The 23,196-nt window shown below is 54.2% G+C and overlaps 1 protein-coding gene and 4 non-coding genes across 5 annotated transcripts; 3 read left to right on the plus strand and 2 right to left on the minus strand.

Moving 5' to 3' along the window:
• Window positions 1–42: 42 nt before the first annotated feature.
• Window positions 43–113, plus strand: TRNAG-GCC (transfer RNA glycine (anticodon GCC)). Its single transcript has one exon. It is a non-coding gene; the product is annotated as a tRNA-Gly (tRNA).
• A 3,094-nt stretch (window positions 114–3,207) lies between these two features.
• TRNAG-GCC (transfer RNA glycine (anticodon GCC)) lies at window positions 3,208–3,278 on the plus strand. Its single transcript has one exon. It is a non-coding gene; the product is annotated as a tRNA-Gly (tRNA).
• Window positions 3,279–4,823: 1,545 nt separating this feature from the next.
• Window positions 4,824–4,894, plus strand: TRNAG-GCC (transfer RNA glycine (anticodon GCC)). Its single transcript has one exon. It is a non-coding gene; the product is annotated as a tRNA-Gly (tRNA).
• Window positions 4,895–5,523: 629 nt separating this feature from the next.
• On the minus strand, window positions 5,524–5,594 carry TRNAG-GCC (transfer RNA glycine (anticodon GCC)). Its single transcript has one exon. It is a non-coding gene; the product is annotated as a tRNA-Gly (tRNA).
• A 3,100-nt stretch (window positions 5,595–8,694) lies between these two features.
• On the minus strand, window positions 8,695–13,032 carry LOC136992891 (uncharacterized). The gene is made up of 6 exons (XM_067302928.1): window positions 12,866–13,032; window positions 11,071–11,379; window positions 10,764–10,817; window positions 10,375–10,479; window positions 9,757–9,803; window positions 8,695–9,048 (listed from the first exon to the last, which is right to left on the minus strand). Exons 1-6 carry the CDS (start codon window positions 12,978–12,980, stop codon window positions 8,881–8,883), a joined length of 798 nt encoding a protein of 265 aa, XP_067159029.1. The 5' UTR covers window positions 12,981–13,032; the 3' UTR covers window positions 8,695–8,880.
• Window positions 13,033–23,196: the final 10,164 nt, after the last annotated feature.

Here is a 23,196-nt window from a genome sequence, read left to right on the forward strand (position 1 = left end):
GGTGCTCAGGTGTGGGGCAGCCGTGGGGGAGCCCCACATCTGGCATTGGTGGTTCAGTGGGAGAATTCTCGCCTGCCACGCGGGAGGCCCGGGTTCGATTCCCGGCCAATGCAGCCCTGCTTTTCCCCCCCCCCCAGGGCCGCCCCCGCATGCGCCTGCCCCCAGCCCTGCCCTTGCCTGCGCCTGCCCCCACCTCCTGCTCCAGCCCCACGGCTGGGGTCGCCCTGGCCTGGCAGGGCTGCTGCTGGGGCTGCTGCTGCCCCCAGAGGCAGCTGCCTTTTGGAGCTGGCAGCGCTGCTTTGCCACACTTTGGCCTCCTGCCTCAGCCCCAACTGTTGATGCGGTTGGTGTTTCCCTCGCAGCAGGTTCTCCTACCCCTCGCGGTGGTGTGCGAGCCTAGCCAGGTGCTTGTGATGTGCTGTTAACTCTGGAGCCTAATGACAACGCCCTTCATTGCCACTGTGTCTTGGGCAGCACAATCTTGTGCTCTCATGGCTTGAGGCCCTGCGACCAGAGCAGGGTGTTTGGGTCGTTGTCCTTGTGGGGTCCCCAGCAGCGGTGGCCCCTGCGCAAGGGGGTGCTCAGGTGTGGGGCAGCCGTGGGGGAGCCCCACATCTGGCATTGGTGGTTCAGTGGGAGAATTCTTGCCTGCCACGCGGGAGGCCCGGGTTCGACTCCCGGCCAATGCAGCCCTGATTTCCCCCCCTGCCCAGGGCTGCCCCCGCATGCGCCTGCCCACAGCTGCTCCTGCTCCTCTCCCAAACTCGACACCAAACGGCAAGAGGTGCCAACGGTGCCCCAGAGCCGGGCGCTGCTGACGTTCTTGCCTTGGTCCCAGCCTGGCTGCACAGAGCCCTGGTGCCAGCGGCAGCAAGGAGCTTCCAGGAGTCTCAGCTCTGCCCTTGACTGGCTTCCAGTGCGGAGCGTTCAAAGAGCCTCCCCGGTTACGGGAATTCCTCCTTTTTCTAAATTAGACCATTTTTCTTGTCACTGAGGAGACCCTAAGGAGGAGCCGTTCTGCCGAAATTCGGGGGAAACGAGACACGGGGGGAGGTGAAAGCAGAAGCACCCATGTGATGGGCTTCCCTGGGTGCCAGGCTTTGCAGAGCCGGGGATGCTGGCAGCCAAGAGGACCAGGCACGCTCGAGCGCAGCCGCCGGAGGGAGGCAGCGGAGCAGAGCTGCCACCGAGGAGACCCGAAACGTCACCCGAGCCTTGAAACACCCTATCTGGAGCGAACCAGGTGGGGAGAAACGCGTCCCCTCATCTGCAGCAGGTCCTCCCGAGGTCCTCTATAGCTCCACTTCGTCGCGACATCGCGTTTATCAGGCGAGATGCCTTCCCGAGCTTCTGCAGCTGGAGAAAAGCCCAGGTCTGAGCTGTCTGTGCTGCGCAATGGGGAAGAGCAGGAGGCGAGGAGCAGCGTGGGGAAAGTCGTGCGACGGGCCTGGTCCCAAACCCTCGGTCGCCCTCCCTGTCCCCCTCTTGCACATCCGTATGTTGCAGAGGCAGCCCCCAAATCCCATGCTGCCGTGGACGCGATCTCCCAGGCTTTCCTCCCCGCGCACGCTGAGCGGAGCTGCGCAGCCCTTGTGGTCGCCCGGAGCCCCATTTCCACCCCGAGCCCCATTTCACCGCTGCAGCCTCCATCGGTGCCCCGCGGCCGCCGCGTCCTGCTGCCGCCGCTGGCCCGGGTGCAAGGGGGGGGCCAAGGCCCGCACGGCCGCTCGGGAGCCACGGCGGGCGGTTCTGCAGCCCGCTTTTGCGGAGCACTGGGTGAGGAAGCACAAGGAGGAGCGCAGCCCCACGGGGGCACCTGCACGGCCCCTCGCGTCGCTCACAGCTGCCTGGCAGACACCGGGGACAAGGACCCGAGCGGACGGGTTCCGAGCTGGGCGCTCAGACACGAGAGCGGCTCTTTCTGCTGCCCGCCACGCCACTGCCACAGCAAGGTGGTCATTAGGCTCCAGAGTTGCTGTCGTGTGCAGTGGCGCGGGCAGAGCCCCCTCCCTGCTCAGAGGGGTGGCAGCAGCGGCAGCAGCCTGGAGGGAGATGGGGCAGCTGCAGCAGCGCCCAGGATGCCGCTGGAGCACAAGGGGCCACGAGCCAGCGCCGCCGGCCCCAAAACGCAGCTGCCCCTGGGGGCGGCAGCAGCAGCACCCCCAGCCCCAGCCCTGCCTGGCCCAGGCAGCCGGCGGTGGTGGGGTCTGCAGCAGGGGCAGCCGGTGGCAGCTGTGGCGGGCAGAGGGGCAGGGGCTGCTGCGGGGGCGGCCCTGTGGGGGGGGGGAAAAGCAGGGCTGCATTGGCCGGGAATCGAACCCGGGCCTCCCGCATGGCAGGCGAGAATTCTCCCACTGAACCACCAATGCCAGATGTGGGGCTCCCCCACGGCTGCCCCACACCTGAGCACCCCCTTGCGCAGGGGCCACCGCTGCTGGGGACCCCACAAGGACAACGACCCAAACACCCTGCTCTGATTGCAGGGCTCAAGCCGTGAGAGCGCCAGATTGTGCTGCCCGAGACAGGGTGGCAACAAATGGAGTATTCATTAGGCTCCAGAGTTAACAGCACATCGCAAGCACCTGGCTAGGCTCGCACACCACTGCGAGAAGTAGGAGAACCCGTCGCGAGGGAAACACCTGAGCACCCCCTTGGGCAGGGCCCAGCGCCTCTTGCTGCCACCCAGTGGCCACACTCGCTCCACTGCCCTCCCAGCTGGCGCTGGCGCAACCCCGGCCCTGCCGCAACCCCCAGCCCGGCTCGGCCAGTGCTGCCGCTGCTGCCGCTGCAGCCGCGCCACCGTGGGCCCCCAGTGCCGGGCAGGGCTGGGACTGCCGGTGCTGCTGTTGCGCCACTGAGGCAGCCGCGCTTTGGGGCCGGCAGGGGCCCGGCCTCGGTGGCAGCGCCTCTCCCTGGGGTGGTGGCCAAGGGGGAGCCTGGCATGGTGGCAGCGAGGGGTGCTGGCGGCAGGCGGTGATGTGCGAGCCTAGCCGGGTGCTTGTGATGTGCTGTTAACTCTGGAGCCTAATGACAACACCCTTCATTGCCACCATGGCTCGGCCATCACAAACTGGATCTCTCACAGCTTGAGGCCTGCGACCAGAGCAGGGTGTTTGGGTCGTTGTCCTTGTGGGGTCCCCAGCAGCGGTGGCCCCTGCGCAAGGGGGTGCTCAGGTGTGGGACAGCCGTGGGGGAGCCCCACATCTGGCATTGGTGGTTCAGTGGGAGAATTCTCGCCTGCCACGCGGGAGGCCCGGGTTCGATTCCCGGCCAATGCAGCCCTGCTTTTCCCCCCCCCCCAGGGCTGCCCCCGCATGCGCCTGCCCCCAGCCCTGCCCTTGCCTGCGCCTGCCCCCACCTCCTGCTCCAGCCCCACGGCTGGGGTCGCCCTGGCCTGGCAGGGCTGCTGCTGGGGCTGCTGCTGCCCCCAGAGGCAGCTGCCTTTTGGAGCTGGCAGCGCTGCTTTGCCACGCTTTGGCCTCCTGCCTCAGCCCCAACTGTTGATGCGGTTGGTGTTTCCCTCGCGGCAGGTTCTCCTGCCCCTCGCGGTGGTGTGCGAGCCTAGCCAGGTGCTTGCGATGCGCTGACTCCTTAGGGTCTCCTCAGTGACAAGAAAAATGGTCTAATTTCGAAAAAGGAGGAATTCCCGTAACCGGGGAGGCTCTTTGAACGCTCCGCACTGGAAGCCAGTCAAGGGCAGAGCTGAGACTCCTGGAAGCTCCTTGCTGCCGCTGGCACCAGGGCTCTGTGCAGCCAGGCTGGGACCAAGGCAAGAACGTCAGCAGCGCCCGGCTCTGGGGCACCGTTGGCACCTCTTGCCGTTCGGTGTCGAGTTTGGGAGAGGAGCAGGAGCAGCTGTGGGCAGGCGCATGCGGGGGCAGCCCTGGGCAGGGGGGGAAATCAGGGCTGCATTGGCCGGGAGTCGAACCCGGGCCTCCCGCGTGGCAGGCAAGAATTCTCCCACTGAACCACCAATGCCAGATGTGGGGCTCCCCCACGGCTGCCCCACACCTGAGCACCCCCTTGCGCAGGGGCCACCGCTGCTGGGGACCCCACAAGGACAACGACCCAAACACCCTGCTCTGATTGCAGGCCTCAAGCCATGAGAGCACCAGATTGTGCTGCCCGAGACACGGTGGCAATGAAGGGCGTTGTCATTAGGCTCCAGAGTTAACAGCACATCACAAGCACCCGGCTAGGCTCGCACACCACCGCCTGCCGCCAGCGCCACTCACTGCCACCATGCCAGGCTCCCCCTTGGCCACCACCCTAGGGAGAGGCGCTGCCACCGAGGCCGGGCCCCTGCCGGCCCCAAAGCGCGGCTGCCTCAGTGGCGCAGCAGCAGCACCGGCAGCCCCAACCCTGCCCGGCACTGGGGGCCCACAGTGGCGCGGCTGCAGCGGCAGCAGCGGCAGCCCTGGCCGGGCCGGGCTGGAGGGTTGCGGCAGGGCCGGGGTTGCGCCGGTGCCGGTGCCACCCAGGAGGGCAGTGGAGCGAGTGTGGCCGGTGGGTGGCAGCGAGGGGCTGTGGGCCCTGCCCAAGGGGGTGCTCAGGTGTTTCCCTCGTGGCAGGTTCTCCTACTTCTCGCAGTGATGTGTGAGCCTAGCTGGGTGCTTGTGATGTGCTGTTAACTCTGGAGCCTAATGAATACTCCATTTGTTGCCACCATGGCTCAGGCACCAAAAACTGGAGCTCTCACGGCTTGAGCCCTGCGACCAGAGCAGGGTGTTTGGGTCGTTGTCCTTGTGGGGTCCCCAGCAGCGGTGGCCCCTGCGCAAGGGGGTGCTCAGGTGTGGGGCAGCCGTGGGGGAGCCCCACATCTGGCATTGGTGGTTCAGTGGGAGAATTCTCGCCTGCCACGCGGGAGGCCCGGGTTCGATTCCCGGCCAATGCAGCCCTGCTTTTCCCCCCCCCCCCAGGGCTGCCCCCGCATGCCCTGCCCACAGCTGCTCCTGCTCCTCTCCCAAACTCGACACCGAACGGCAAGAGGTGCCAACGGTGCCCCAGAGCCGGGCGCTGCTGACGTTCTTGCCTTGGTCCCAGCCTGGCTGCACAGAGCCCTGGTGCCAGCGGCAGCAAGGAGCTTCCAGGAGTCTCAGCTCTGCCCTTGACTGGCTTCCAGTGCGGAGGCTTCAAAGAGCCTCCCTGGTTACGGGAATTCCTCCTTTTTCGAAATTAGACCATTTTTCTTGTCACTGAGGAGACCCTAAGGAGTCAGCGCATCGCAAGCACCTGGCTAGGCTCGCACACCACCGCGAGGGGCAGGAGAACCTGCCGCGAGGGAAACACCAACCGCATCAACAGTTGGGGCTGAGGCAGGAGGCCAAAGCGTGGCAAAGCAGCGCTGCCAGCTCCAAAAGGCAGCTGCCTCTGGGGGCAGCAGCAGCCCCAGCAGCAGCCCTGCCAGGCCAGGGCAACCCCAGCCGTGGGGCTGGAGCAGGAGGTGGGGGCAGGCGCAGGCAAGGGCAGGGCTGGGGGCAGGCGCATGCGGGGGCGGCCCTGGGGGGGGGGGAAAAGCAGGGCTGCATTGGCCGGGAATCGAACCCGGGCCTCCCGCGTGGCAGGCGAGAATTCTCCCACTGAACCACCAATGCCAGATGTGGGGCTCCCCCACGGCTGCCCCACACCTGAGCACCCCCTTGCGCAGGGGCCACCGCTGCTGGGGACCCCACAAGGACAACGACCCAAACACCCTGCTCTGGTCGCAGGGCCTCAAGCCGTGAGAGCACCAGACTGTGCTGCCCGAGACACGGTGGCAATGAAGGGCGTTGTCATTAGGCTCCAGAGTTAACAGCACATCACGAGCACCTGGCTAGGCTTGCACACCACTGCGAGGAGTAGGAGAACCTGTCGCGAGGGAAACACCTGAGCATCCCCTTGGGCAGGGCCCGGCGCCCCTCTGCCTGGCACAGCCGCAGCTGTCCCCAGCCCTGTCCCTGGCCTTGCCTGCGCCTGCCACCACCACCATATTGCTTAACTGAAGTTAGCATCTATAGCTTTTAGTATTCCCTTGACAGGTGAGATTAACGGCATTTTTCTCCGTGCTGTTTCTACCTCTCTTAGGGTCTCCTGAACAGCAGGAGATAGAGCAGATCCCTTGCCCGGGACGGTCTCTTATTTATTTCCTCAGACAGGAATGTCCATTTTGTCCCTTCTCGTCCTGGAGCTGGCTCAGGGCTGTCGTACGGAGAGCCGTTCGCGGGGAAACATCCCAGTGCGTCCTCTCCTCGCCCTCCCCATGCTCAAGTCACGGCTGGGACACCGTCTTGCAGGGCTTCATGCTCCGGAGGCAGCGGCAGCTGGGGGGTTTCCCATGCTTCATGCGCTCCTGCTTTCCTTTCCTCGAGTTGGACGAGCTGCCTGTCTTCGTGCTGGGAAAAGCACGTTCCGATGCATTGCTTTCCACTTGAGTATTGCGGACGGATGTCTTGCACAGGCGGCTCGGTAATTCCCCCTAGCGGGGTGGCCGTCTGCTATCCCGCATCCCCTACGGAGTCTGATCGGCGCTGAGGCCAGGAAGCTTCTCTCGGGGTCTTTGCAGGTTACTTGACGTGGGCTACTTTGCTCTTAAATAAATATGATGATAGCCTTCCTTTCCCGAGAAATAAGAACAGGTCCCCTGCTCCCTCGAACGAGAACCAGCTGCATTGCCGGCCAGGAAGGTGCGTGAACCGGGCAGTTCCCATGAAGAGCAAGGAATAAACCTCTTTACGTGGCTCTAAGAACTTCATAGGTATTAAGGTCAAAGGAACTTGTCAGCAGAAATAAGATTGATCACCCGACTATTTAACTGCTGTTTCCCCTGCGGCTAAGATATAGTCAGTGGTTTCCTTAGCCCGAGCTATTTTTCTCCCCCAGCTTCCTCCCCTTCTTCTGCCTCTTCTGGTCTCTCCTCTTCTTCTCTTTCTCTTTCTCTCCTCCACTTCCCTCCACCTCTCTCTTTCTGTTCTTCTCTCCCTAAATCTCTTCAGTTTTCTCCCTTCCGTGCTGACCTCTCCCCTTCTCTTTCATCTGCCTGTGCTCAAATCCTTCCTCAGGAGGCCCCTCCGCGCAGAGAGCAGCGCTCGCAGGAGGGAGGAAACCCTCCAGCTCATGCAAGGGACTGAACCTCTCTCTGTACCAAGGTGGCAAATACAAATTTGGGGGCTGCTGCATTCAGCGTCCCCTTATCGCCCGATAGGCACCCCCACCCTTGCTTAATCCTCTGTTCGTAACAAGTAGCAGGTAGAAAGAGAACGTAGCGGAAAGCAATAGTAGAAAGACACCTAGTAGCTCCGAGAATGGAAATTCTGAAGATCTGATCTGAATTTACCCGCTTCGCCTTTTTAAAAATAGACGCGCCTCTACCATGTTATGCCCATCCCTCTTCCACGCTCTTGCAAAAGACCGCTAGATCTTAAGAGATTTTTCTTCACTTAGTTCCCCAAGCACTTGTGGGTGAATTTCTTCATGTCTTGCTCACTTGTCTAACTTCTCTAATGTGATTTAACCTCTTCTTTCCCGGTTCTGGCCTGCTCCCTTGTTTCCTTGTCAAAAATGCTGTCACAGATCTGATCCCAGCTAACCTCAAGTGTGAAGGAGAACGCAAAAACGGGACTACAACTACCTCAGCTTTCTCCAGACCATCTGGAGAAAGAATATTGAGTGTTTCGAACCACAGTTTCTCTTCCAGTGCCTTCAGGACCTGCCGTTGAGGTTTCGGCTCCACTTCTCCCTCAACTTTTAGTTTATGCCTTCCCTTTCCAAGTTGGGGCACCCTCCCAGCAATCCTCCTTCCCCAGGTCCCGTGGATGCCCAGAAGGAGCTAATGTCTTTTTCACTGGTTGCTCCCCACAAATATTCGTTTTCTTCCCAGTTTTTCTCCCTTCTATAGCCCTTCCCTGTGGCTGTGTCTTTCTGGCCGTGTGTGACCCTGATTATACCTGCCCCGTCGGGAGGGTTAACGAGAACCCCTGCCTCGAGGACGAGTGTCCGCAGGCTCCGCTTCCGTTGCTTTGGGGCTCTCCAGTTGGTAGTTGATCTGAAACTGGACTGAGGGGGAAAACCAAAAAGGTTTCATTGCTCTGCAGCAGTTCCTCCAGGACAGACGGGTCTCCGTCATCAGTATATGACTGGAAATAGTGATAGTGAAAACCACACCTTTTATTTTCTTATTTTTTAATTACGGTAAAGCTCTATATACATGAAGATACATGTCCACTCTTGGTATGAGGAGCAGCTCCACGTAGATCATTGCAGCTGTACCTGCAGAGTACCTCTGCAAAGCAAATGATGGCTTTCCTGACCCATTTCTTGTGCTTCGAGCGAGCGCATCAGAGCAGGGTCAAGTCACTTCACAGAAGACTCCTGCTCCAGATGAAGTGAGAAAACCCGGAAAATTGCTCCTGGGCTTTATCAGCGTAGATGTCCCTCAGGGCCGGGAGGAGAGCTCCTCAGGGCCACTCACTCAGCACACCGAGTGCCATCCGGAGAGTGCGTGCTTCCCGCATCAGGGTGGCCACACGTGGTGCCCGGTGACGTTCCTGAGGTTCGGAGGAGCTCGCTACAATGGCCCTGCAGTGATCGGAGACTGTCAAACGAGTCGCTGAGATGCGGCGGTGCTCACAGCGCGACTGCTGTCCTGACTGGCCCTTCTGCGGCAAGGCAAGGGGGAAAGGGGCTGGGCGAGCCCCTTCTTCACCTGAAGGGCTGGTGTCTTCCAGTGCGATGTCAAGCAGAAGGAGGGAGGCTCACATTGATACCCATTTGGGTGTAAATAGAGGGCTCTGGTCTCCAAGATTGCACCTCCTTGAGAGCAAATGCCTGGTGATCAGGGAATACATCCCTGGCAGGCATGTGAGATGCTCCTTGTCCCTCCAATCTTCCCCTTTCGCCCTCTTCTTAACGGAAAACGTTCACTTCTGCATAGGTAGCACTGGTGTTCTCCTCCCTCGACTTTTGCCAGGGTTTTACTTCAGCGTAAACAACGTCTGAGGCAGGTTTTGTCTCCTCCTTCTTGAAGTTCAGGTCAGCATAAGTCACCTCATCGGTTTGAGATGCCAGGGGAGGCTGCAGAGGAAGGGAGCAGTGAGCGGAGCCTGGGCTGTCAGTTCTGCATGTGCCAAGCCACAGGATCAAACGTTTTCCCCCAGCCGAGCACTGTCAAAGAGGGTCCGGCTTCTCAGGAAGCTGCTCCCCGACTCGTAAATAAGCCCCCCGCACTCCTGAGCTGCATGTCGACAAAAACATAGCATCCTCCAGTGTCCCGATATTCAGAAACGGCGCCTGGCCCAGCACAAAGTTTGCTCTCGCCTTGAACTTCCCTTTCTAATTGCTTAGAAAAAAGTGCTGATTTTTTTTTTTTTTAACCCCTGAAGACCCTGTTTAATCATTGCAGGGGAACAAGCAAGGCATCTGCCCCTGCTCCCATTTTTTAACTCACTCGCTCTCGGCCACCTCCCAGGCTAGCACGCACCGCACGGCTGTTTCTGAAGCTTTCTGTTTGGGCTGGTGCTGCATTTTAGCAGAGTCTGTCTAGAGGCAGTATTTATTTGTGAGTCTGCAAGCTCCTATTTAATAGCAAGTGAGACGCTTAAACCCCCTTATGGCCCATGGTGTTTAGGACCATGGTTTCTGGAGTCTGCTTACCAATGCAAAGCTGATTTAACTGTTACTTTTAAGTCCTTTAAATGGGCATTCAACAGCCAGTGCTTTTTATCACAGAGAGAAGGAGATGTGCAGAGATGTGTGTGAAGGACAAAGCTCTCTGTAGCTTACCGTGCTCAGCTGATTCATCTCTGTCACTTCCCTCTTCTCAAGTTTTCCTGAAAAAGAGAATGTAGTTGATTTATTATTATTTTAATTGTAGAAAACAACAGCATTGGTCTTGTTGTCTCTGTTGCAGGAGACGAAGGGGTTCTGAGGCTGGTTGGCTCTGAAGACAGACAACCGTAGGCTTGTGGCTGAGGAGTGTAAGCGGCTGGCAAGGATTTTAGAAAAGTGCCTTTGAGGGGTTGAAGAAAAGCCTTGACTTGCCATTTCTGGAGGCACGGGCAGTAACGGGGAAGACCTGTTTTGCATGGACTGTGTCTGCAGCTTGTGGCATAAACTAGTGCTTTTATCAGCCACCGGACAGAGGAAATGGGGGAGCGAATGTTCTCCTCATCCCCGGATGGGTTTCTTCTGGGACAGGCAGGAGGTACTTGTGCAGGGGAAACTGGCCCTGCCACCGAGTAAGCAGGGAGGGTTGTGTACTCGGGTCTGCGAGCTACACAGGGTGACAAGAGAGCGAAGGCAGAACATCTCCCAAGGCTCTGTGTGTCTAAACAGGCAGGTCACAGGGAGGCGCTTACCAGCTCCCACTGGAGATGGCGGCTTAGCCCAGGTCAGCCTTACCTTTGGTGCTCGTTTTGCACTGCCACACCACGACACAAAGTGCTGGCAAGGAGAAAAATACCCCGACCGCTACTCCAAGCATGGCGTAAAGAAAAAGGCCAAGTCCTGTGACACATCACGACAAAAGAAACACTCATTAACTCCTGTCCCACTGCACAGTGACACATGCTTCGGCTTGCAGGCACTTGTGGTGCTGCTTCTTTGGGGGGGTTTCTTTTCCAAGGTCATCGGCAGCATCAACACCACTGCGAGAGACAGGTTCTCCGAGGGGCCCCCTGCCTGCGTTTCCCCCCTCCTGCCCACATCCCTCTGCCCAAAGTTTGCAGCTGCAGGTGGTTTGGGCAGTGCTGGGCTCTAACACACCTGCACCCAGGTCCGTGGGAGCTCACCTGCCTGGGTGTCCTGGCCGGGGGCATCGGTCTGAGGTGCCTCTGGGTCCCGAGCTGGAGGACAGAAAAACAAGTGAGGGCCAGCACAGAGACAGCGGGTCACCGCTGTCACCTCTAGCTCAGGACTTAGCGGGTTTGGGGTGTCTGTATTGGTGTCAGAGCAGCGACGGTAATGCCACGCACAGACTGAGCAAGGTGTGTTGAAGCATAGCGGTCACGGGATCGTTTTGGAGAGCGTTCACTGTAGCAACCTTCTCTCCCTGCTCATCACTCCCATGAAAACCCGGTGGGAAGTGGTGCCACTTACTGAAAACTGTCACTTGAGTGCCGTTTCCTCTGCCCGTCAAGTTCCTTCCTGCAATCAACACCACGCACACGTAAGTTCCTGTGTCGGCTACACGCACGTTAGTCAAGGTGAGATTGGCAGAGTTTTTTCCTGGAGACAGGGTTTGGCAGTTGTTTTGCCCCTCCGCCACCAGCTCGTTCTGTTTGTACCACTCCACACGTGCGGCGAGGTGCGTGGATGGCATCTCGAACACGCACTCCACAGTGACGTTCGACCCTTCTGACTGGCTGATCGGCCCTGAGGTCTGGTACACAATCAGGTCAGAGATTTCTGGAGGAAACAAAAGCATAAAAAGATTGTACCTGGTAGCAGACACATTCCATTGGCACATGTTGCTCATAAAAGATGAGAGGTCACATAACTGTCCTTTTCTCCAGCAGCTGATGTTCTTTTCCAAAGCTGGCTGCTAAACGTTCCTCAACACTGAATATTAAAATGGTGCATGTTGATTAGTGCCACCCAGTGTTGTGCAGTGCACAAACATTTCTTTTTATCACAAAGGATCAAAAACTGCAACCGATCAGAGAGGAGACATCTGCTCCTGTGAGAGGACCTAAGGCAACCTAGGCAGAAGGGTCTTCAGGCACCCAAACCGGGAGGCATTGCCGAGGCCGCTCGTTCCAGGCTCCATCGTTCACGGAGTGAAACATGGGTGTGCTGGGATTGAGGACTAGGTGTAGGGACACAGCCAGCCTTAGAGAATTACAGATACCTAAGAGACCCCCACAACCTCCCTGGCTTCACCCCAACCCCACTTCTCTATATTTCCTACATTTGTCCCCAGCTTCAGGCTCACAAATGCACATTGCAGAGTTGGTGGCAGGGGCCTTCCTCAGAAGGAGGGATGGGAAACTGGTCCGTGAAACTCAGCCCCTGACGATGGAGCTGCCTGGCCTTGCTCCCTGAAGGTGCCACACGATGTGGGCGTAAAACCTTCTTTCCCTTCGAAATAACTTCTCCTGTCTGCTCATCTTTGAAATGACCCCCAGGAAGGATCTGCTTCGGCCGGGCCTAAGCTCACCCCGCCGCCCTTGTCCAGCCTCCCCAGCTCCTGACAGCGGGGTGAGCTTAGGGGTGGGGACTGACCTCAGCCCGCCTGCGCCTGCGTCTCAGCCCTCCTTCCCAGGAGAGGGTAGTCGGGGGTTCAGGATCTCTGGTCACGTTGTCTAATAGGTGCTGCAGACCTCAGAGGCAGAAAAGCCCATTCCCGGTTCCCAAGGTCTCAGAGGCGTAGAGACATCCTCCATGTGAAGCTGTGGGCACCCCCAGTTTCCCCTTTCCCAGCCACAGGGTTACGAGCATCTCCACCTCTTTTTTTCTCCTGTCTCCTCTTCCTGCTGCTGGGGAAAAGGCTGGTTCAAAACACTGTGGTCCCTGTGAGCAGAACCCAGAGCCTGTGCAGGGTCGAGCCTCTGGAAAGCACATGGTGAGGTGGCGGTGCAAAAGGAGTGTTAAATGCTGCAAGAAGAGTACCGGGAACGTGGGAAAACAGAGGCAGCTTTGTCCCAAACCTCCTGCAGGTGCTTTCCTAGCACAAAGACAGGAGGGTTCAGAAAAAAGGTGACTCTCCCAAGCCAAGGCAGAGAAATTGGCAATCTTGTAGGGACTGGTGATGCAGACCCCGCAAATCGATGGCAAATTCCCAGAGCTCAAGAGAACCAAGAGCCAATGCACCCTGGCTGCCAGCAAGCCATGGTCCCAGAGCACCAGCTAGACCCTGGGCAATGCCACTGCCCCTTCCGCCATCCGCTCTTACCAGCTGTCTCCTCTTCTGACCCACAGTCAGAGCAGAGAGCGTATAGGGTCTCACTCATGGGCGGCCACACAAGGAAGAGCATGGGCAGAAAGCTGGTTGCCAGCAGGATCTTCATGCTGTCTTCTTTGATGAACTCTCCAGAGCCTTGCAGCGACCGTGATGCATGTAGTGGGTCGATTTGGAGCTTTCCTGTCTCTCTCTCTGCAGCAAAACGGTCACTCGCTAGCCGCGGGGAGCCAGAGCCCTCCCTGCACTCCTAGGAGCTCTCCTCCTCTTCGCTTCCTGCTCACATGTAGTTAGTTCCCTTTACGTACGGAGGCTTCCTCTCTTCTTGGTTTCCCTCACGTCAACCTGATGTTAACTCTTGTGTCTGCTGTTTAATTCACAGAATGATTGAGGTTGGAAGGGACACCTGGAGATCAGGTAGTCCAACCTCCCTGCTCAAGCAGGGTCACCTAGAACAGGCTGTCCAGGACTGAGTCCCGACAGCTTTTGAGTATCTCCAAGGAAGGAGACTCCACAACCTCTCTGGGCAACCTGTTCCAGTGCTCAGTCACCCTCACAGTGAAGTTTTTTCTTATATTCAGACAGAACTTCCTTCGGCTTCATGCCAATCACATGTGCCTGGTGCTGATGCAGACAGGAATAACAATGAACAAATTCTGAAATGCAAAAAACTGAAATGCAAAGACTGAAGGAGGGTTTCAGAAAGAAGGCAACACAGAGTTTGGGGATGTTGGAGTAACCCCTGATCTGATCCTGCACCCCTCCACCTCACAGGTGCGTTCCCAAAGCCCCAGGACATCTTTGTTACAGAGAGCTCAGATTCCTAAGGAATCAGCTTTGGCTGCAACTCTCCACATCCTGGATTTCCCCTGGACCCTTTGTGTTGGGTGCACACAGCCCCACATGCTTCCCAGAGCCTCTGTGTGTCTCCTGGAGGAAAGGCTTTGCTCTTAGACCTCTTCATCAGCACTTTTCCTTAGCAGTCAATGGAGCCTCCTGACGGAAGCACAACTGAACGCTCATTTGTGAACTCTCTCACATGGAGAAAAAGCAAAGGCAGCCGGATATTTGCTGGCAGGAGGGCCATATTGTCATTAATGATAAGTTGTCCCAGCCTGCTGGGAGGGATTGATAGTGCGGTTTCTGGTCTGCCTGTAAAAAAATTCATGCTGCAAGTGTGGCAAGTGAGAGACTCTGCGTCTCTCTTGCTCTCTCCTTTGGACCTCTCTGAATGTCTCTTCCCACATTCTTTCTGATGTTTGGCTCCTCTCTGCATTCAGAGTCTTCCTCTTTCCTCCTCATGATTTTCTGATGACATTTACTTGTTGCTTGTTTCCCTTTCATTTCCATTCTAGTTCCCGTGTTTTATGTTACTGACAAGCAGACACAAGGTGAACTCCTTCGCAGCACCGTTTTTATTTAGGTCCCCCATCTCAGAGATGCCAGAAGACAGGGATTCTGAGGTGGACAGAGCAGGAAGCATAACTCCTCCAAATGTGCTGCTGTGGATGAAGAAGGCAGGACCACTGACCCAGAGGAGACCAGACCAAAGGCAAGAGAGGATCTGAGAGCACAAGGGCTATGGCATGGTGGCCTGGAAAGCAGTTTGGGCCAATTCGGCTTTGCTGTAAGCTAATGCAACGCCTCATCCACACAAACCAGCATTAATGCTGGTCTTGTCAGGAGATCCAAACAAAATACAAAGAGCAGCCAAGGGAACAGATGAAAATAGTCCTTTATTCCCTGATAAGCACTGGTCCCAGTGCAGATGATTTGCTTACACTAGGAAGATCAGGACATCCTTTTTGGGTGGCTGAAAACTTCCAGCTCTTTAGGAAGACATCCCTCATTTCCCCAGCAGCGTAGCACCTGCAGTCATCTTCAGTTGTCTCTGACACAGAAGGTAGACCGAGACCAAGACAGGAACTGTACTGCGCCATGATTATGTACAAGTCTTATCTAGTCTGCCTTAAGCAATCTGGATTCTGTGCTCAATTAGGTACTAGGATAATCTGCTAAATCACAATTAAGAGAGTGAAGGAAACAGAAAGATTGTCCAAGTGTTGCCGGGCCTGTGTTACTGCCAGTGTTACAAGCCTTGCCACACTTCCAGACCCCGGTTGGGTTTTCTGGCCTGGGGACACAAGAATAAGAATCAATTTTAACTGCAATCTGAGCACATCAGATGTGTGAGCCTAACTGTGGATAGCAGACCAAAGGTTTCAGTTCTCTCTTCCAAGTTTTTCCATTGCTTTAATCACCCAGGCTATCCTTGGGTCAACACAAAGCTCAACACCACGAACAGTCACAAACCTGCAGCGAGAAGCACAAGAGCTTGGTAAGAAAAGTCAGTGATAACAAGAACTGTGAGCTCTTCCCTTTCCACGTATGACTTTCCCCCACTCCCTCGTAGCCCTGTATGCAGCCCCAGCGCAGACAGGGACTAGGAATGACTACTCCGGCAGGCAGCGCCCTCTGCGTGCAGGGCAAACAGTGCATTTCTGAGTTTTCCAAGACTGGCATTAGCACAGCTGTGCAGAAAGGACCAAAGTTTAATGTTTTTTCTACTGCTGACTCCACGGAGCTGCTCTCCTCCCAGAGTCCCTCCCAGCTGGACCCCGTCTTTCACCACAGTGAGGTGTTTCTGTGGCAGGAAGGGATGGGTGAGAGCTGCTCTAGTTCCCAATCATAATGTTCTGACTGAGGGAGGAGGCAAATCCAAGCAGTGAGAGCGCTGTGTACTTACACAACTGCTGGTAAGGAAAGATCCCTGGGACTCTCACTGAAACTCCATAGCTGATGAGTTCAAATAGTTTTTTTCATATACATAATGCAACACCTCATGTACTTTTCTGCAAAGAAAACCAAGCAGGAAATCACAAATGCTGTTAGTAGCATTGGGTGCGCTGTGTTGTCAGACATCTGTATCACACATTGCACAATATATGACACAGGACAGGCTGTGGAGTTTCTCAGCATCTCCACACTCCCTTGTACAGCACTGGGGAAATGCAACAGCCCTGAACATCTGCCTGAGGTCCTGCCCCAGGGGTTGGGACTCTCATGCTAGAGAGAGCTCAGCACACCCATGGCAGGAATTTGTTTCTCTTTATTGTGACAAGCGCAAAAGTTGGAAACGCTGATGAAAAAAGGAACAGCCCTGACCCAGGCACCCTACAGCCCTTGTTGTGAGGGGTGTTGCAGCTGCCAAACCACATAGTGATGCCAGGGCACCAAGTCAAGGGCCAAGGATTTGGGTGTTTCCCATTTGAGGGCACAACCTGAATTGCATTTCCAGAGGCTCCCAAGATCCAGTCAGTCCATACACATATCCAAGTGCAGATCCCCACAAAGAACCTCCACACATTCATCCTGTCCAGGCCCTGATGTACTAATTGGCCTTAATGGCCCTGACCAGCCTCACCTGGGACCTCCACACATGCACCCAACATGGGCCCAGAAGCTCATTTATGTTCAGCCCTGGGCCTTCAGCCCCTACCTGAGCTATGTAGTAAGAGCACTGGCCTCCAGCTTGGCCATGCTTGTGCCTGGCTGCAGACCCCAACTCCTGGATTGACATCCCAGCTTGACATCAGTCCTGCCTCATCGCTATGGACCCACCTGACAATCACTGGACTGTTTCTCATCTTGGTTACCCTCACCAGACCTGATCCTGACCTTTGGGCTGACTTCCTGGCTTGACCTCAGACTTGCCTCATCACCACAAACTTGCCTGATGATGTGGACTCTTGGTTGAACATGGCTACCATCTCTGGGCCTGCCCTGCTCACCTTGCTCAGGTACTGTGGGACTGGGCCTGGGCTAGTGAGGCCCCTGCCCTGCTGGCCATGTTATTGTGCTTGGCCACCAGCTCCCTGACCCTTAGGGAGCAGCTGGCCTTTGCTGTGGCCTGACACATCCCCTGGGAAATGGCTGCTGAAGTCTCCTTCTCCTGCTGCTCTTCACAGCCTGTTGTGAGGAGCTGGCCCTGCTCTGCCCTGAGATGACCACTCACCCCCTGTGCAGTGTTGGGAGAGGAGAAGGAGCAGCAGGAGGACAGGGGTTGTCCTCAGGCCAAGCGTGGTGGTTGTGTAGGAGCTCTTCTTTGGATGCTGCATGGCTCTGCCTTCCCTAGTGTTATAGGTAAACGTGACAAATTGACAACCACTCGGGCTGGGTTGTATAAATTCCAATTTAATAGAATAATTGAGCAAGTCACAAGTAAGCAAAACAGCGCTGGGCGGCCGGGGAGTCTCCTGCTCCACCAACGGCGCGCGCAACCCCCCCCTCACAGTCTCCTTATATGAGATTCCAGTTCCGGGTATATGGGGCACCTCCTGTAACTTCTGCGGTTGCGCCGGCTGTTGCTAGGGGGTCTTCTTCAGCCCTCTGGTGGTCGTGGGGATGAAGGCTGGAGTCTTCCTCTGCATTGTGCGCCATATTAGGCTATCTAAACTAACATTGCCGCTTCGCTAGCTCAACTCAATTTTCTCAGGCGGGGTACATGCCCCCCACCACAGGCTGTAGGATGTTCCCACAGATGTTCCCAAGGCTGTTTCTCGCTGATGTAACAAATTAGCACATACCACAATACAAGATATTCCCAAGGCTGTTTCTCACTTTGATGCAACAAATTAGCACATATCACAATCCCCCCTTTTTGTTTTGGTCCCTTTTAATTTGTTCATCAAATCGAGCAACAGCCTCCTGTGCCAGGGAGAGCATAGGGTTATGCTTACTCTCATCTTCATTTAGTTGTTCATATTGACTTTTTATCAACAGTAGGTGGGCAGCTTCGAGTCTGCTTTTTGCTAAGTTAATTATTTTATTTACTATACACGGCCCAAAGGTCAACACAAGTACTAGTAAAGCTAATGGACCCGCGATTGTAGACAATAAGGTTGTTAGCCAGGGAGAACGACTGAACCATGATTCATACCACCCTTGCTGGGCTTCTCTTTCCTTTTTACGCCTTTCAAGGCCTTCTCTCAGTTTCGCCATAGTATCCCTGACAACTCCTGTATGATCCGCGTAAAAACAACATTCTTCTCCTAGGGCTGCACACAATCCCCCCTGTTGCAAAAATAAGAGGTCCATCCCTCTCCTGTTCTGTAACACTACTTCTGATAGCGATGTCAACGACTTTTCTAAGGCTGTAATGGATTTTTCTATTCGTTCCAAGTCCTCATCCACTGCCGCCCGTAGGGTGCCGAGGCTCTGCTGTTGCATCACTAAGGAGGAGATTCTGGTTCCCGCTCCCACTGCCCGGAGGCCCAGTAAGGTGGCTATAGTAATTGGGGTGATTGGTTCCCTCTTTACTCGGACTGGGTGAGGGGTGTCCCAATGATCGTACATCACATTTTCTGGATGGTACAAGATCCTTGGAACTACTTCCACTTGTATACAATATTCTGGGGACCCACGGAGTACCTTTAGGGAGACACAGGGAGTTAGGCCCGTTTTTGAGCATATCCATCTAGTTCCTTTGGTGGGAATAATCCATCCATTTTCGGAGGTGTAGGTTTGCAATGTTATAGACCCACACAGCTTTCTTTTTGATTTTGGTACTTTGCCAATACACATTCCCATTCCCGTAACTTGTTCCATGGTTAACCCCTTCTTCTTATCTTCCCATTGACAATGTGAGTCGGAATCACTGCTTAAAGTATATGTCATATTTACTCCTATTGCTTCATAAAAAGGGGGTCTTATGTCGTAGCATAACCAGCAATGGGTGGTTATACTAGGGGTTGTAGCATTTAATACTTTGTAGGTTGCTTGCACAACCTTCCACAGAGGATTGTCTACCCTCTCTGTGGCTTTACTTTCTGAGATTACAACAGTATCTTTCGGGGTGGGGTGGTTCATAGGAATACTTGTCGAATTCATGATCACACTCGTGGGTTTGATTCTTGATTCCACCCCTTTAACAACTAGATTCGGTCCTATTGCTTGAGGAGTAGGTCGCACACTTTCTTTCTTTATGAAAATTAATCCACCTCTATCGGTCCCGGACTCCCAGAACCGGACTCCCCAGGTCTTTCCCAAAAACCATCCCGGATCCTCCGGACGGGTGATATTTATCACTAAATGTTTACAAGTTCCTGGGGGGGTATAGTGGGGATTTCCCCGATACCCCAGCTGGAAATCCTCCTTGGGGGGGGTACACCCAGAAGGCCCCCATTTTACTGATAAAAACTTATCTGACCCTGCTCCTGGAGTCCAATCAGAGGCTATAGTTTCACATCCCCAATAAGCACAATAATAAGAGTTTGGGTAGTTACAGTATCCTCGCCCAGGATTAGAACTAGGACAAAAGTAAAACGGTTTCCCGAACTCTCTTCGACTCGAACATGGCTCAATGGGTACCAATTCACACAAGGTAGGTGTGAATGTAGGGTTCCCGGGTACACTTTGCACTTGGATCACTTTTTGATCTTCCCACCTTATTAATGACCATTTAAAGGGTTGGTGTACATTATGTTCCCCTTTGATTCGTCTTCCTAATAAGCCCAGCACAATCATCTTCCAGAGGAGTAGTGGACCCATGGTTTGGTTAACAGATATTTACGAACTCCTAATACCTTGGAAGGACGACCCGTGATGCCAAGTGTTTCTGGGACTTTAAAGAGTCTGGGTCTTATAACTTTAGGTATTCCTGCTTAGGAGGTGGCTTGTCGGCCTCGATCCCCACAGTTTCTATACGTCTCTGTCTCCTCTGCCTACTCTTTTGCTCAGAGCAGCAGGGTGTACCGTCTTCTCGACAGCAGCCGTATTCTTCAGGGGAACCTCCTTTATGTGCCTTTCTGATTTGAAAGGCTTCCCAGTTTTTCGAGAGAGACACCCAACATACGGCATGGTCCACCTACAATTGGTGTTTTTAATGTTGGCCTTTTAACAAAGGCTTCCCACCATTCTACCGATCTTTTCTTAAGATCTTTCAATGTCCAATAAGTCAATTTTGTCGTAACAAGGGCGGCAAATGCCGCTAGGGAGATACCTGTACTAACAATGAGTCCACTACTTCCCTTCACAAACCCTACATGCATAACGCACAAAGGGATAACAAATACAGTGTGGGGTTATAACAAATACTATGTTAGGTTTTACAAAATGTGGTCTCACTTATCGAGGTTTCCAGGTTTCTTCTTAAAGGTTACTTTTAAATTGTCCGGGTTTCCAAAGGCTTCCCACGATGATTCTGAGATCGGCCCTTTAATTCTGCTGGCATGTGTCCATCCTCGCTCTGCGGTGCGAATAGCAGTGTCTGTGGTAAGCAAGACAAGAAAAGGTCCCTCCCAGTGGGGAGTCAAGGACGAGTCTTTCCAGGTTTTAATTAAGACCTTGTCTCCAGGGTTAACTCGGTGAATGGCTACATCTAGTGGAGGTCTCTGTACTATTAGTCCTTTCTTTATCAGTTCTTGTCTTCTCTTCATAAGCTCTGTAATATATTTCTGTAATAATCTCTCTTCTACTTTAGGATGTTCTTTTGGTATTTCTAAATCATATGGCATCCCATATAACATTTCAAAAGGGGAGACTCCTGTGTCAGTTCTGGGCCGAGTTCGTATATCCAACAAGGCTAAGGGTAAACACTTGATCTTAAATCTTGTACCAATCTATAAGTACCGTCTGATTTCTTTATGGGTAGTATGGGGGTATTATGGGGAGACATACAAGGCTCCAGTAACTTTTGATTTATTAGCCTCTGGATTATTGGTCGGAGTCCTTGCCTCCCTTCCTGTGACATTGGATATTGCTTGACTCTAACAGGGATTTCTGGATTCCGTATACTCACTTCAAAGGGAGCAATATCTAGTTTCCCTACTGATTCTGGGGTATACCAAACTTCAGGGTTGATTTTGGCCTCATCCTCAATATAAGGGTGCGTAATTTTATAACTAATTCTTGATTCTCTACTTCTAAATTGACTCCTAATTCAACCATCATATCTCGGCCCAGTAAATTATATTCAGCTTTGGGAACTAATAAAAAGGGTCCAACACTTAATCGAGAGTCTGATTCTATTTCCACATTTTTAATTACTTGGACCTTAAAGGGTTCTCCCTTAGCTCCTATCACTTGTAATTTCTCTGGGGATGGTTTACACCCCCAGGGTACCATTTGGACAGTAGATCTTTCTGCCCCAGAATCCACGAGGAATTCTACTTCTTGTCGCTGGGGACCTAATTTCAATTTTATCAAGGGCTCGGTTCCTTTATGAGTCCCCAGCAGATAGAGCCCCTGACCCCCCCCCAATCTTCTTGGAACATTTGCTCATCCTGCATTCGCTTCCTACAATTCCTCTTCAGATGCCCTTTTTTCTGGCAATAAAAACACTCAACCTGCCTCAAGTCCCTTGTCACAACTTCTCTGGGTTGTCCTTCTTGGTGAAGTGGCTTTCTTTTAGGTCTGTTATACGACCTAGAGGGCTGTGCCTGGATTCCTCTCTGTCCTTCTCGGACTGCTGCCACCAGAATCTTTGCCTGCCGCCGATGGGTTTCCTCTTCCCTCCGCACATGCACTTTCTGAGCTTCCCTCAGCAATTCGTCCAGCCCCCTATCCTGCCAATCATCTAACTTCTCTAGCTTTCTTCTGATATCTGGAAAGGCCTTTGCTACAAACTGTGTTTTCAATAGAGCCTGTCCCACAGGGGTACTGAGGTCTACCCCGGAATAAAGTTGCAGATTTTTTCTAAGTCTTTCGAGCCATTCTGTTGGTGTCTCATCCTTCTTTTGTTGTTCCATGAAGGCCTTATTAATATTTTGCCCCCTGGGAACAGATTCCCTGATTCCCTGAACTATTATGGTTCTCAGATCGGACATATGTGTCCGATGCTCAGCATTCTGATTGTCCCAGTCCGGCCGTTGGGTGGGCCATTTAATATCTGCTGCGGGACCTTGCTGGTGTTGTTGATCCCAAATCCGCATCCCAGCCCTACGGATCATTTCCCTTTCTTCCGCTGTAAATAATATGCTTAAAATGGATTGTAATTCCTCCCATGTATAAAGGCTAGGACCTAAAAACTGATTTAATTTTTCAGCCACCCCTAAAGGGTCTTCTAATAAATTCCCCATTTCTTTCTTAAAATCCCGTACGTCCCCTGAACTCAGGGGCATAGACACAAATCCCATCCCCGGCTGCGGTCCTCCCATGGGGAGTTCTCGCAAGGGGTACAGCTGATCAGATCGCCCACCTCCCCTCGTGACCCTTCGGGTTTCTTCTGGGGAACTAGGAGGGTCTAGATCCCGGTCTGGGGTCGTTGGAGAGGGGCTACGAGGAGGGGCTGGTGTTGGGTTTTGAGCCGGAGCTGAGGGAATACAGGGGGGAGGAGAAACGAGAAGTTCCTCCAGTATTTTGCTTTTCTTCCTCGGACCTTTCTCCTTCAGGGTAAATATCATGGTCCGAGTATCTGGTCTTATCCATAAACTAGCGTACTCACTTTCTTCTAAACTAAAGGGCTCTTTTGAATTCACATATATATTTAGAGCCTGACATATCCAATTTTCAAAAGACCCGTATACTGGCCAATAAAGGTGGTCTCTTCTAATCTGCTTCCCACCCCATACTTGCATGCAGTAATATACCATTTTTTCTCGGCTTTTGCCTTTTCTGGAGGGCCAATCGTTCCAATACTTAATCATTAATCCTAAAGGGCTATCGGGCGGTATATCCGGTAACCGTACCGTAAAGCCCTCTATGGGATCAGAAGACTTGCTCTTTTTCTGTCCCATCTTCCGGAGCACCCACCCCAGTCACTTTCTCTCTCCTCGGGGGACCGCACTCACACCACCCGAGTCTTTATCTGCTAGGATGGTTGTCCCTTCGCAGTGGGCGGCCCAGTCGGCTGACGGGTGCCCCTTTTCGGTCCCCCGCTACACAATCACCCTCCTGGAGGGTCCGCACTCACTCCGTCCCCTGGGGACGTCTCACTCAGACATGCTCCGGGTATCCCACCCCAACCAAACGGAACCGCATACCAATACTCACTCAGTCCTGAGTCTTCGTTCGGATCTTCGTGCACAAAGTTTACGGGGTACTGCAGTTCTTTTGCTTACTTGTCCTGATTTAGGGTTCGGAAATACAGGTTGTGGTAGGGGAACTACCCACTCAGGGGCCATCCGAAGATGGGATGGGGCGCCTCCCCTGAGTCAGAGTCCCGAAACCAGGGAGACCTGCATCCAAGTCACGGCACCAAAATTGTTATAGGTAAACGTGACAAATTGACAACCACTCGGGCCGGGTTGCATAAATCCCAATTTAATAGAATAATTGAGCAAGTCACAAGTAAGCAAAACAGCGCTGGGCGGCCGGGGAGTCTCCTG

The sequence above is a fragment of the Apteryx mantelli genome, chromosome 10, assembly GCF_036417845.1.
Source record: "Apteryx mantelli isolate bAptMan1 chromosome 10, bAptMan1.hap1, whole genome shotgun sequence".
NCBI lineage: Eukaryota > Metazoa > Chordata > Aves > Apterygiformes > Apterygidae > Apteryx > Apteryx mantelli.

Bases quoted from the DNA above. Each gene is read 5' to 3' on its own strand.
- LOC136992891 (XM_067302928.1), bottom strand. From the start codon at position 12,980: ATGAAGATCCTGCTGGCAACCAGCTTTCTGCCCATGCTCTTCCTTGTG. The intron at 9,804-10,374 runs GTAAGGCTGACC...TCTCTTTTTCAG, and splicing joins GTGCAAAACGAGCACCAAAG to GAAAACTTGAGAAGAGGGAA. The intron at 9,049-9,756 runs GTAAGCTACAGA...CTTCCTCTGCAG, and splicing joins AGATGAATCAGCTGAGCACG to CCTCCCCTGGCATCTCAAAC.